The sequence below is a fragment of the Chinchilla lanigera genome, unplaced genomic scaffold, assembly GCF_000276665.1.
Source record: "Chinchilla lanigera isolate Chin_1 unplaced genomic scaffold, ChiLan1.0 scaffold00162, whole genome shotgun sequence".
Classification (NCBI taxonomy): Eukaryota; Metazoa; Chordata; class Mammalia; order Rodentia; family Chinchillidae; genus Chinchilla; species Chinchilla lanigera.
Window position 1 is genome coordinate 69,294 of NW_004955563.1, and position 14,921 is coordinate 84,214.

At 38.6% G+C, this 14,921-nt stretch overlaps 1 protein-coding gene across 1 annotated transcript in view; it reads right to left on the minus strand.

The window, feature by feature from the left end:
• Positions 1 to 4,556: 4,556 nt before the first annotated feature.
• Positions 4,557 to 14,921, minus strand: part of LOC102003815 (vomeronasal type-2 receptor 116-like) — a 20,647-nt gene continuing 10,282 nt past the window's right edge. Inside the window, exons 3-7 of the mRNA XM_005413096.2 lie at positions 11,870 to 12,158; positions 10,681 to 11,487; positions 9,752 to 9,979; positions 9,283 to 9,406; positions 4,557 to 5,675 (exon numbers count right to left, since the gene is read on the minus strand). Coding sequence (XP_005413153.2) covers positions 4,747 to 5,675; positions 9,283 to 9,406; positions 9,752 to 9,979; positions 10,681 to 11,487; positions 11,870 to 12,158 — 2,377 coding nt within the window. The 3' untranslated portion in view covers positions 4,557 to 4,746. The remainder of the gene's footprint in view (positions 5,676 to 9,282; positions 9,407 to 9,751; positions 9,980 to 10,680; positions 11,488 to 11,869; positions 12,159 to 14,921) is intronic.

Sequence of the window (14,921 nt, forward strand, 5' to 3'; positions counted from 1 at the left end):
TCTTGGTACCAAGAATTGAACTCGGGACCTTGTGCTTGCCAGATGGGCGCTTGTACCACTGAGCTGTATCCCCAGCCCTTCCGAGGATTTCATGTATGTTGTACACTGTGTCCACTGCCTTGACCCACAGAAAGCTTGAAGGACATGAGTCTTGCCAAAAATGAGTCTGGTAGGAGTTTAGAAAATAATTTCCTGATTTTGGGATAAGCATGTGCATCTGCTTTCTGGGCTTCACTTTTGTTCTACCGAGCACAAATTCCTACCAGTTGTTAATGTTTAACTGTCAGTCAGTGCTCAAACTTCCTCTTTGGTAAGTGTGTGTCTTCAAAGCTGATTCAGATAACATCTGCAGACGATCATGTGGTGATGTCATTAATGTCTGCAGTAATAGTTTCCCCGCACTTTCCTTCTCTCTGTCCATCTCACTCTGTCCCCTGTTATCATTTCTTTGTTCCTCCTGCTGCATGGTCCTGAGTCTGGCATTTGTCCATTTTGCTCCTGGTGTGTCATCTGGGTGGATCTGCCCTGTGTCCTTATCTACATTTGCTGATGACCCCTAGAGCCAAGACTGGGACACAGGCAGGGAATGCAAGCCACAGACTGAATAAAAGCTACCGAGTGGGCACATTTTATGATCTATACAACACCATAAAAACTACACTTGCACACAGGCAACAAATTGTACAGAAAAGTAATGCTGTAAAAGCTATACATGTTGAAAACAATGATATTTTATATTACAGCAGTTTGTAAATATATTCAAATAAACTGCGCTAAACCAATCAGTGGATGATCCAGTAACACACCTGTAATCCCAATAGCACATGTGCTAGGTACTGACACACCTTTAAAGCCCAACTATGAGCACGTAAGGCTTTGGGGGACCACCTCAATACACACCATAACTCCAGCCAACTGGAAACCCTATAAAAAGTTGCTTTCCAGATGCAGCTCCACTTCTACTTTGGAAAGAGAATGGGGGAGGTTGGGACCCAGTATGCACTGCAAGACCTGGAGCTTTTATGAACAACTGAAATTTGTGACTTCTCCTGGTGCTACCAGATTCTCACTTCCCTTTTACTGAGTCCCTTAGAGTGGCATGTGCACAGGCCCTGGACCCCAAGTGGGAAGAGCCAGTGCACAGGGGAGGGGGCAGCACCCCCATGGGAACCGCCTTGGTCACAAGTCCTGGAGAGACAAGTTGCATGCACTCGTGGAGGGCAGAGTGCACACCCCATGAGACAGTCTGAGCACCTCAGCAGGGGGGACACGCTCTGCAATTTGCTGGGCTCCAGATACCACAAAGAAATGGATCATCCCCTAGGTCTGGAGAGCAGAAGTCTGAAACCAAGGTGTCACCGGGCCACACTCCTGTAGAGAAAGCTCCTCCCTGCTTCTCTGGCTCTTGAAGGCCCCAGACACTGCAGCAGCACTGCATGCATCTCTGCCTCTGTCCTTGTCTGACTTTCTCTGTGTCCATGTCTGTGTCTGTCTGCCTGTCTCTCCAGGTTCACACTGAGCTATATCCACACAGCCCCTTTTCTTGGACTCCTGCCTCAGCCTCCCATATTGCTGGGACTGCAAGTGTGACCACCACACCTGGTCTGTGCCATCTTATGACAACACCACTCATAGAATTGAGGGCCCACCACAACCCAGGATGACGTCATCTGCACTCTGGCCATCTGTAATGACCATATTTCCATATAAACTCACATTCTGGTTTTCCAGGTGGCTTCTCTTGGGCAGGCGCTCTTCCACCCAGTATGTGACAATGGCAGATGATGTCACAGGCAAGTTCCAAGGGTTGGCATCCTGGCTCTGACTGAAAAGTCACCCATTTCTCTGAGCCTCAGTTTCCCATGTTTGTCCCGTGTTCAATGGGTGGAGTTTAATGTCCTCTCACCTTAGTACAATGTGAAGGCTTCAGGATTCGTGTCTACTGTCACACTCAGTTTTCAGCTCAGCAAGGCATCCTGCTTAACAGGATTAAAAGTAAATCATTTGATAAGTTGTAAGTGGCAGTATTTGAATGTCACCTCTTGACAGAAACAGTTTTGACAAAAGTTAGGACCTTAAGTCAAAGAAATTGTTTACCTGCCCTGGGGTTTCAGAAGCAGTTTTGGGCCAAGAAGAGAGTGCAGGTGAGGCTGGGGAAGGAGCAGACCGGGCTGGAGCCTGAATCCCAGTCCTGGCCAGTTTCCAGGAGGGGGATTTCAGTGAGGGTTTTTATACATTTGCAATGTATGAAATTACGGAGAATGATGTCTCCTATCCGGGGCTGCTGCAGACTACAGCACAGAGAGCCTAGCATCCCTCTAGCACCCAGTAAGTGCTCAACAAGTTTTCCTGTCTGTCTTCTTCCCTTTTCCCCACAAACTCTGTTATGTGTCCCTAAAGTCTTGTGTGTGGAAGGTGATTTTACCACAGGGTCCTGTGTTCCTCAGGAGATTCACTTTGGGATGAGTTTGGTACCTAAATGTGCTGTTACCAAGTGGGGCCTGGCTGGGCAGGGTGTCCTGGGGACTGAACCTGAGAATCTGTGTCCCTGGCCCTGAGTTCCTCCTTCTGTCTTTGATTCCCGACTGCCATGGCTGAACAGCTTTCTTCTGCCACGCCCTTCCGTGCTGCCTTTCTGCCTCAGAGACTGCCGACCTGGAACTGAAACCACGAGACAGAATAAATCTCTCTACCTTTAACTCACAGGTATTCAGTATTTTGTCTCAGCAGTGAAAAAGGGACTGGGATATGTTTTGGTAGCATAGAATTTGAGTAATTTCTGTCAGTGTACCTGACCATATGGACTGAGAGCATTGGGAGCTGGTTTGTGGGAGGAATTTGGAAAGGATTGAAGGTGCCAGGTAGAGAACCCAGAGCATGTGGAAATACAGAAATGGAGACACGGGAAAGGAAGCTAAAATTCCAGGTGCTTAAGAATTTATTTCATCAGGTGAGTCAGTCATACCAGGAGCTGGGGCTGTGCAGAGCTGAGGGGAACGGAAGAGGGCAGTTGTATTTCTGTAAGTTTGTTTCAGATGGGGGCAGTGATAAATTATTATATTTTATATTTTAAGTGTATTGAAGTTTTGATGGACTATACTGGAAATATCTGAAGACAGCAAGAGATGAAGAAAGTTCTCCAACTCTCCATTTTGTTTTTGTGTTACTCCCTCGTTCCCCACTCTTTTGTCCCATCGATGGATCCATGAACTGTACTCACCCTTTTTTGCCGTTAATACTCTTTCCACCCACCCGTCCACGATTCCATCCGCCCATCCTGTAAGCACTCTTTCAATCCCTCCATGCAAGAAATACTTTTTATTGCGTATGCATACTCAAAAATCTAGTAGAGGAGAACTGTTGTCTCCTTCTTTAAAAATAGATGCCAAATACTGAATCCAAATATACTTTCAACAGTGTCAAGAATCTGCACCCTGTTTCTAATTAAGCTTTTAATAAGAAATAAGTATTCAACATTATTAGTGGAATTCTACAGCTTAAAATTTAATGAAAAAGTAATTACTCAGAACCATAAACTGGATATTGGCATACAGCGCTCTACATCCACTGACTCATTTAATATTGATTTCAGACACATGCTTGTTAATCTCTAAGTGCTCCACGCTGAGCTCCAACTTGCAGTCTCCAGCCTCATCACCTCAAGTGCTGGCATCACGTCAGTGTCACCATGCCGAGAAAAAGCTCCTTAGGTAGATGATAGATAGATGATAGATAGATAGATAGAGGATAGATGAATCCTTAGGCACATAGAATAAAGAACATATGGAGGTAAAGCATTTCCTTTCACATTATCTAAACACCATTTCAAATACCTGGATATAAACATGACAAGAAAGATTATTGAATAAACTCTATATAACACAAGTGTACATTAGTACATTTGTAATTAGTACATTAGTACATGATATTAGTTCAATCTAGTATAGCACAAATGTACATTATACACAAATATAGCTGTTAGTAAACAATGATTAGTAAGATAAAAAAGGAAATATAAATCTGATATGGAAAAATGTTCTACTGCATATCTACAAGTTCTTCCACAAAGCATTCTATAAATTCAGTACATTAGCATCATATAATGAACACTATATATACTTGCATATGACCAGTCAGTTCTAGAATCCAAAAAGCCATGCGAGGCAGAACTTTTTTTTTTTTTTTTTTTTTGGTTTTTGTTTTTTTCCAGTACCAGGCATCGAACTCATGACCTTGTACTTGCCAGGCAGGAGCTGTGCCACTGAGCTAAATACCCAGCCCAGAGATACAATCTTTAATATTCATGTAACTAATTGCAAAAGGGAAATGTGAGAAAACAAATATACACACAACTACCACATTATATTATAATGAGCACATTGAAGACAGGATATTCTTTCAAAAGAAAAAAGCAATAAAGTATATTAAAGGATTCAAAATCTGGAAGCAATTTATAATCTTTTTAAAATAAAAAATATTGAGAAATCTAAAAGGAAGACAAAATAAAAGTGGATAGTATAGTCATAGAAAAAAAAGGATGAATTCTAACTTAAATAGGCAATGAAATATCCAGAATAAAATTAACCTAAAAAGATGAGGACTACAGTTTCTAGTAAACACTATGCTATTAGAAAAAGAAGTTACATCACTTAGTAAGGATATAAGTCCTGTAGTAGACTATAGTATTTGATTTCTCATATGGTTCAGCTTTGAATTCAGGCCCTCTGTGTATATTAGAAAACATGTTTAATGATAAGAAGGCTCCTTTCTGACAGAATGTGTTTTGGCCCTGATCCCTGTAAGAGAGTTTCTCTCAGGCTTTAGCAAAATAATGTAGCACTTGGGGGCAAAGATGCAGCCCAGCAGCCCCGCACTGGAGGCCAAGATGGAGAAGACCTCCATGGCCACCATGACCTTCCCCTTGGTGCTGTGATACACGGGGAGGAAGGTGACCCACACACTGCAGAACACCAGCATGCTGAACGTCAGGAACTTGGCTTCATTGAACGTGGCGGGCAGGTTCCTGGCCAGGAAAGCCACGGTGAAGCTCGCCAGGGCCAGGGAGCCCAGGTATCCCAGCACACAGTAGAAGGCAGTGAGGGAGCCCTTGTTGCACACGATGATGATGTGGCCATGTTCAGAGTGAGCGTCTGTGTCAATGTAGGGTGGATTTGTCCCCATCCAGACTCCACAGAGAGTGAGTTGGATGAGGGAGCAGATGGGGATGATGGAGTTAGGAGCCCCTGATACCAGCAACTGCCTCATCCTTCTGCCTGGAGCAGTGACCTTAAAGGCCAGCACCACAGTAATGGTTTTGGCCAAGACAGTGGAAACAGCCACAGTGAACACGACTGCAAATGAGGTCTGCTGCAGGATACAGGTGGCGGTGCTGGGCCGGCCAATGAAGAGCAAGGAGCAGAGGAAGCAGCAGGTGAGGGAGATGAGCAGGGTGTAGCTGAGAGCCCGGTTGTTGGCCTTGACGATGGGAGTGTGTCGGTGCTTCACAAAGAGCCCAAGGACAGCAGCTGCGAGGACAGTGAGACTCAGGGCTGTGCCAGCCAGAGCCTTCCCCAAGGGATCTCCATAAGCCAGAAAAGTCACAGCTTTTTGCAGGCAGTGGTTTCTCTGAGTGTTGGCATATTGATGATCTGGATACTTCACACACTGCTCCATATCTAGCAACAATTAAAATTGTCACTTGCCTAGGTTTTCTATTTTTATCTTTTTACATACCCGTCCCCAAAACTCATTGGAATTGCTTGAACTAGTTGTTGCTTTTTAATTCTTTCTTGTTTTTTCTCTTTTTCTTTATGTGGGATTGAACTCAGAAACTTTGCACTGGGATGTATTTCCAACTCTTTTAAGTGTTATTACATTGAGAAAGGATCTCCTTAAGTCATTATGTTGTGTTCTGACTTAAAATACCCTTGCCTCCCCCTCCCAGAGCCCTGCATTCCAGTCATACATCATCACACCTCACTTTTTCTTTCCTTTCTAGACACAAAATAAAAGAGCAATACATAGAGAATAACTCCTAATAATACTATTTGCTATTTATTCTCTTTTCAAATCTGACATATCCATAAAAACATACTATTTTTACAAAGTCATAAAAGATTAACCTTTATTACTTATTCACTTATTTGATATAAATCAAATCTATGTGAATGATTCCCAAGATAGTCAATGAATAAGGTCATATTAGAAAGCCAACATAATTTGATAATTCCCAGGAAAATACATGTGAAGTGATGTATTGAATGTCAAGTAATTCCATTATTGAGCCTCTCCATTTTTGAATGTGCTTTCTGCATCCACTTATATAAATTTTATTGTCAAAGGGGTATTTCAATAGTTTAATAATTCTTATAACTTTCAAAACCATTACAGGATATATCACTACATATTTAATGATTTTAAATGTTCCAAAAATCAAGTTTCAAAATTTTGTCTATGACTGAGGTGTGGAAACAGTTTTTTTCATATAAGCCTTGTATTCCATAACCAGGAAATCCACTATAATTTTATTCATTTACATGGATTTTATACTTAAAAACAAGTATCACTGGAAAATCATATCATTCATGTCTCTCCCTTCCTAATATATTTTTTTTGTGTGTGTGTTTTCTTCGTTGCACTGACCATGATGTAGAGTGTAATGTCTGGCAGAAGTATGACACAGAAAATTCTTGTCTCATTTCTGCTTTCAAAAATGGACCATAAATTGTAAGGTGCACTATGGGATATGATAAATACCATTTCTGAGGGGCAGTTAGTGACTTTCTACTCTTTGGTAAGAAATACTTTTATTGTTTCTTTATAAATCACAGTGGTGTGCAATTTTATTATATTTTTTCCATTTATTAGCATTGTTTTTCTTTTTTCCAGGAGCTAGTATGTTTAATTATATTTTATAAATTGAGTTTGCTCATGGTATACTGCCGCTGAAGTACATACCTCAATTTGAAATAGAATATGTGAATTTAGTGTGAAAGGAAATTGTACTGTCAACTTTGTTTCTTTTAAGTGTATTTTCAGCTACGAGTTATATGATTTAGTTCCTGTTTTAAAATGAATTACTTTTCCTCTTTCCATTTTTTCTGAAGAATGAGATCAATATAATATGTTTTTGAGTGCTTATAAATTTCACTGCTAATTTTATTAATCAACAAAAGTTTGGAGTGAAATATTTCAGTACAGGCTCCCATCCATTAATAGACATGGTACTGTAGAGAAATTAGTACTATGGAGACTTTTTACTTTTTCTTAGGATTGTTTTAAAAATTTTCCTGTGATTTGATAGATTTTGAGGCATAGTTTGATGTGAAATTACTTATCTTTTCATACAAAAAGTTTTCTATATAACTGTACTAATGGACAAAGTTCTCAAGACATACAATCTTTCAATTTTTCTATTTCTTTCTGATCAATTGTACTGAGTTGTCACTTTTTGTTACCAGAATCACATTTAAACCTCTTTACTTTCTCTATCTAATTTTCTAAAAATTTCTTTCAGACTATATCATCTTTCATTTTCTTGTGTACAACTTGCTGTAATTTTTTGTAGTGTGTGATGAGTATTTCAAATGCAGAACTTCAGCTCTTTTATTTAAATACAGAACAGCAGAAAAATATATGTAATATAGAATAGATATTTGTCTCAGTATAGTTTTAGCTTCAATTCACAGAAATTTCATTGGCACATGATTTTTAATTTGTGCTTTGATCAATTCTATACACTGTATATGATTTAGAATTATACATACCATAAGTGTTCATTAACTAATATTAGTGGGTACATTGTTCTCTATCTGTGCATATACATTTTTTAAAACTACCATATTCTAATACTTTATGGAGAATATATATTCAAAATAACTGCATGATACAGTACATAATCAGTCGATGTATTTCATAGAGCATTTTAAATCAAACTAGATAGGTTTTGAAATCAAAATTTATATCAACTGGAAAACCAAATTAGAAAATATTCAGTAGGAAGGTAAATATCATGTCATGATGTATAAGAGAGTTAAATACTTCCAAAGTGGTACTTATGGTATGCAACATTGTTCAGTGTTAGATTTCTATAAATTTTATAGAATGTGTTTAGCCATCATCCTCATTTTATCTGTGTTTTAATAACGTGGTATTTTCCTTCAGTATATTTGAGTATTCTGTGAATAGTGAGTATGCCATTTTGTCCATTTATAGCAATCCAAATAGGATTTATGCCACCTCTTTTACTGTCATATAATACTAATGCTATCACCTCCGTAAAAATGCGTGTAACACGCTCTACAAATGTAGATATTATCACTTGTTAAATCCCTTATTCTGTGTGCATATCATCTTTGCAGTTCTGTGGTAGAGACTCTCATTTATGCGACAGTTTGTCGCCCCCCTCATCTCTGCATTTTAGCAGAATGGAGATTAAATCCTAGGAATTCAGTTGTGCTATGTTATATGTATGTTGTACATCGAAGACATCCCCCTATCTCCAATCAAACTCCATCTGTCTGAGCATCTGCTTTCTGAGAAGAATACTATCAGACACTGGAAAATGAAGTATACCTGACCTTGTCATGACTGTAAACTTTCTGTGGTTCCAAAGGTTCTAAAGAGTGGGCTTTAATCCTCCTCTGTGTTAAACTGCACAATGGAGATGGAACTTAGAAGCTGTGGGGTAGGGGAAAGGGCTTTTCTTGAGAAAATAATGCTTTCAGTGGGAATAGACAAATAAATCAGTGTAGTCAGGTGTGGTGGTGCCTATATGTTTTTCCAGATAATCAGTGTGCAGAGATATGTCTATTGAATTTCTGAGGCAGTCTGAGTCAAATTGGTGATATTCTGTCTCATAATACTAAGTAAAGAATATTTGGGGGGGAGGCTGAGGATTTAGCTCAGTGGCAAAAGCGCCTTCCTGGTAAGCGCAAGGTCGAGAGTTTGGTTCCTGGTACCGGAGAAAAACCAAAAAAAAAAAAAAAAGAATATTCAGGGGCATAGATCATTGATACAGCACATTTTGGTTTAATTCCTAGCAGTGGAAAAATCAAACAAAAAAAGATGAATAGGAATGAAATAAAAGGAAAATGAATTTGAGTGCATTTCAAAGGGGAAAATGTGTTTTCCAATGAGGCAGTAGCACGCAGTATAACAAATAATTTGAAAAATGAAGGAAGATTTTTATCCTTGGTGTTCTCTACAAGATTTTTTCATTTTTCTAGATGGATGAAGTGAATATAAAATAAAGGGAGAATGCATCCACAGGACATGCCCTACCTGTGTCATTGGTGATCTCATTGTCTGCACAAGGGGTGCAATCAAAGCAGCAGGCAGCCTTTCCCTCCTGAGGGCTTTTTCTAAATCCAGGATTACAACTCTCACTGCATACCGAGTGGGGAGTCTGAGGAAAAATATATGGTGGGAACTTCTTAGACTTTTACCGACTTGTTCAGAGTAAAAGACATAAACTTAACTTGTATGCAACAAAGCTATATAATTGGAGGTCGAATTTAATGCATAATATGAAATAGATATTTACAAAAATATAACTAAGTAAATGCATTACTTTCCCACTCATCAGAAAGTTCTAAAAATTGTTCTAAACAATTTTTTAAATTGAAAACTTACTACAGTTGTTCAGTTTCCACATATGACCATTACATGAGCAAAATTGGAGGCACAAAACCTATGACAGTGTTTAGCTCACTTGTAGTTAAGTAAGTGTGCCATGATAGGTACAACATACCTCCGCAGTTCCTGTGGCCCACTCTATCAGATCCTCAGATAAAGTCATTTGTTGGCCATGCGGAGCATGTGAAGAAAATGTTCCTACTTTTACTTTCAGTCTAAGGCCTTCTGGAAAATTCCAGAAATTGAGAATGTCATACTCTGAATCCAGCTTCCTTCTGTCATCCAAATTCACTTGGTCTCCAGCAGGATTGTGAAATTGGATGTTCTTCAGAAAACGATGCAGCTAAAGGAGACACATCATCCTATCAGAACAGGGCTCCAGGACAGAAAATATGGATGGGGGAAAGTCCCTAAGCATCTTTAATCCTATTTCCCTAAAGCAACTTTAACACTGTTATCTAGTAAATCAGAGCACATGAATGTCTAAGGAGTAAAATATCACTATGTTCAAGAAATATCAGTCAGTTTAAGAAAAAATGTTCTTTGCAAGCCCATTTAAATAAGGGGTGCAGTTGTTGGGTGAAAACATCAACTGTCGAATCAAAACTTCTAAAACCCACAACTTCCATTGTCTATCTGACTACTCCCACAGGATCTAAAAGCAAAATGAGTTCATCAATACCTGAAGAGTTTGCAGAATTAAATGAAATATAAGTACATACACTGTTGGGTATAATGTCATTTGGTTTTGTAAGTGACTACAGGTTTTCCGGCTGTCCTTTAACATCATGGAACACATTTACATGGGTAAGGCACTGACAGAAAGAGGCAAGCAGCTGGCCTCCTGTTTCCTTCTCCTTGGCAGTGGCTCCTTGATTGAAGATCATTGCAACTCAGCCCAGGAATTACCTCCTTACCAATTAGTATGATATTCAGTGTCTTGTATTTTGTACAAATGGTTTTAATATTCTTGGGTTAAACACAGAATAAGTTGAGAGGGGCACCTTTATGACACCACCTGCCATCCAAGGGAAGATACGTTACCTGCCAGGGAGGAAACGTCATCACTTGTTTACATCTCGTTGGTGGTCTTTGTACTTCTTCCAAATGCATCGCGTGGAGGGCATGGGCCACCAGGTACACAGCATTGTATATATTGTAGCTCCCATCACTCATGGCTGTGTCAAAATGATTGGGAGGCAACCAAGCCAGAGAGGCATTAGGTGTGCAGTTCTTCAAGGCACAGTCGGACTCAGAGAATGAGCAATGGAAATTCTTGGACAAATACATAAAAAGATAAGTGTCCTCTGGGTATTTGAAAGGGGTAGCTTCCTGAACAAAGTTTTTGAAACCTGAAATCTCTTCGTGCTGGTGTGAGAAAACAAGAGTCCCATGGAAGGGGTCAAGTATGAAATCTCTCCCGGACAGGTCAGCATGCCACCGTGAGTTTGTCACCCAGACTTTCCATGACACTGAGTGCTGCACTAGGTTGTAGTTTACAGCATATGTACTGTCAGTATCATAGTAAGTAACCACCACATTGACTGGTGATGTTTCCGTGCTAAGGATTTCATGTTTCTTTGAAAATGAGAGATAAGACACAGCCACACTTGAGACCATTTTCACAAAGGCTGCACAGACTCGGTTCCTGTCCATCTCAGCTCTTATATCTGAGAGAAACTGAAGACCCTTCTGGCCTTCTGTGATGAGCAGGCCCACCCAGGTCCAGTGGAAATGAAGCATCAAGGACACCATGCCAAGGGCCAAATATGTGTCCTTTGGGGCCACCTGATAGAGAGAAGGATACTGGCCACTGTCAGTCAGTGTAGGATCAAATGAGCCAAAGGTAACCTTAAAGGAAAAGAAAGCAGGGTAATACTCTGAAGTGTTGGTGCAAAGCACAACAGTAGTCCTGAAGTGTACTGAGTAACACCTACAAGTTGTAGAAGGAGACATGTGTACTTCCCACCCTTCTAAACATTTCCTTCAGGATAGTCTTTTAGCAAGTGAGTGTATGTACTCATACATCCCTGGAACTTATTTCTTTCCATCTTTCCAAAAAAAAGAAAAAGCAAAGAAATTGTGTGTAACCCACTAACTCTTTGTCTTTACATGCTGGTGCATTATACACTTGGAAAGATGCATATTTCGGGCTCATTTTTAATCCTTTGTGCTTCTGGTAGTTGAGGCACCATGCATGTGCTTCCATCATTTCCTGTCCCATAACCCTCACCTGGGGAAATCTGTAGAGTTCCAGCAGTGGTCCGATCTGAGCCGAGGTGCCCCATGACATTTCTGTCAGTACTGCTGCACACTTGCTTTCCTTCCTGCATGTGTAATTAGGGATCTTGTGTTGTCCCTTGAGCAAAATGAAGGAATTTTCTAGCATCACCCAATGACTGCTAATGAAATTATGAAACTCATATCCTAGAGAAATGTTGGGTAAAATATGAGGATTAACATTGATCTCTTCTATGGCAAAAGTGAAGGCCAGGTAGTTCTGGTAGTTGCTGGGCGTAAGCCTGCAGAGAGAGCACAGAAGTCCTTAGGGAAAAGACTCAACCAATGATCATCTTCCAATGTAGTCCAGTACCATTTATGGACTGAATGCTTGTGTGCTTTCCACACACTCATATAATTACAAGCCAAGTATGGATGTGACAATATTAGAAGATTGACTTTATAGAATGTCATTGGAATTAGATGAATGATGGGGTTGAATTTCTCATGGAGGAGCTCAGTGGCCTTACAAGACTCCTGGAAGAGTACCTTCATCATTCTGTTACATTTGTTATACAGTCAACATGACCTTGCTACATATATTCAGAATAAAATTTGTGTATGGCATGACATGGTGTAGGACTTTAGAAAATGTTATATTTTTAAATATCCTCACAGCTTGCAAGGGGAAAATTAATATATTTCTTGAAGTACATACAGTATTCAATACTAACAAGCATTTATTTCTATTGAAATGCTTTATTTCAGGAAAAAGATATTTCCTTAATATTATCATTTGTTTTTTTTTTTTTTTTTTTTTTGGGTTTTTCTCCGGTACCAGGAACCGAACTCACGACCTTGCGCTTGCCAGGCAGGCGCTTTTGCCGCTGAGCTAAATCCCCAGCCCCTTAATATTATCATTTAAGTGTATTCTAAACAAAATTCCTATCCACACTCATGCAAGTGAAGAAATACTGATGGGTGGATACATTAATCCACTTGAGTTACCTATTAGGTAATATAAATATGTAGCAGCACATATTTATACATATATATAATTGTATTTGACAACTAACGATAATGTTAAAGATAAGCCTGGAATTCTTTCAAGTCAAAACTTAGATTTTGCCTGAAGAATAAAACAGTGAGTCACAATGAAGATGAGTGAATGTGAGGTGTACATTTTCACCCACCTTCCAGGGATTAATGGGACAGACAATTGTTCCACCCTTCCCCTCCTGAGAGATTTCTGTTAAGAAAACTGAACACAGTATTGACAAAGTGCAATCTCCTGTGAATGTTGTAGAATGAAGTTTCTTAAAGAAGCTATATATCAAGATTATTTTTATTGAAAAATTGTTAAAACGAGATTTCTTTGTTAGCATTAGAATTACTATTGCACTGGAGTTTCTAAGTCATAGAATAAATACTCAGCAAGTTAGGAGAAGAAAAAAGAATTGAACAGACAAGCAGGCATGAATATCCCTTTAGGAATAAGATTATTCACCTGGAAATAAAATAAAATTCTGATGCAGGCCCCACACAAAAACTACGTAAATGAGAATAAGAAATGATTTCCAATATAAAATTGGTGAGTGAAAGTCTTTTGAGAAAAACATACATAGAATAGCAACAGCCTTAACAGAACTTACAATAAGATATTTTAAAACCCTAAAATTCCAGTAAACAGATAAAAGCACTAAAAAAGATATTTTACAAATGTTAATATTAAAAAGTTCTATCAATGTTGCCACTGCTTAGAAACATTTTAAGGACAGACACTTTTTATATCAATGATAAATATTACACAGGTGCTTGAAATTTGCAAAATCTTTGAAAGTAGTGCAACTGTTTCAATACATAAAGGCAGTGTGTTATTCAGAGAAAAAGCAAACTAATAGATGCATCAGTGGGCCAGATTATAAAAAAGTAACCTATCTGTCTGTATCTATCTATCTATGTAATCTGTCTGATTATCATCCCTGCTTTTTATCATGAAATTTGTATAGAAATTCATGAAATACTATGTTATTCATTGTGAAAAGTAAGCTAATGTGAAAACTGAAATTAAGTGAGTACAAAATAAATTCCAGCAATACTAAACAATTTTTTGGAATATAAAAGTAATAAATTTAGCACAAAAGTACTTTCAACATTATATGTTGAGATGCACTGCAAATAGGAAAAAGAAAAAGGCAAATGATCGGTATTTTTCCCAATCTAGACACTCATATCTATTTCTGGTTACGCATGATTTATGTAAAACTATTTACAACAAGCAAAAAGCCTAGTAAATCATTTTTTAAAACTTCATCAACAATATTTGCTTTTTCTTAACATGCAAAACAATTTCTTACACATTAGAAGGCCTTTCCTAAGATGAAAAAATTGATGATGGGTAAGTCATCAAATACAAAATTCTGAAGATAATGCATACAATATGATCAATCCAAATGTTAATAACAGATATGCCCATAGAGCAACATGATGCCATTTGTTTAACTTCAACGTAGGCTAGCATCCTACGTTGTAAAGATTAAGGAAATATTACTGCCCTGAGTGGTTGCTTGAAAATGCCCATTATTTTATTGCAGTATGTAGTTTGATAATATGCATAAGGTAAGTTAAAGAATATATAACTTTGAACACAACCATTTTAGTCTAAAATATTCTTTAGCTTTAATCAGGAGCATTCTTCTAAATATCACACATCTATTGCCCTCCTTAAAAGACAAGAGGAACAGCAAACTAGGACTAGAGGTCCCATTCAATCCCCTTCTGGGTATTTTCCCAGAAGATCTAAAAACATCATATCACAGTGATATATGTGCACCTATGTGCATAGCAGCACAATTTGTAATTGCTAAATTGTGGAAGCAACCCAAAAGTCCATCCACTGAGGATTGGATAAGAAAATTGTGGTACTTTTATAGAATGGAATATTACTCAGATATAAAGAAAGATAAACTCGAGGCTTTTATAGGTAAATGGTCACAACTAGAGACCATACTCATAAGTGAAATAAGTCAGACCTGCATGTGCACGCACCACATTGTCTCACTAGT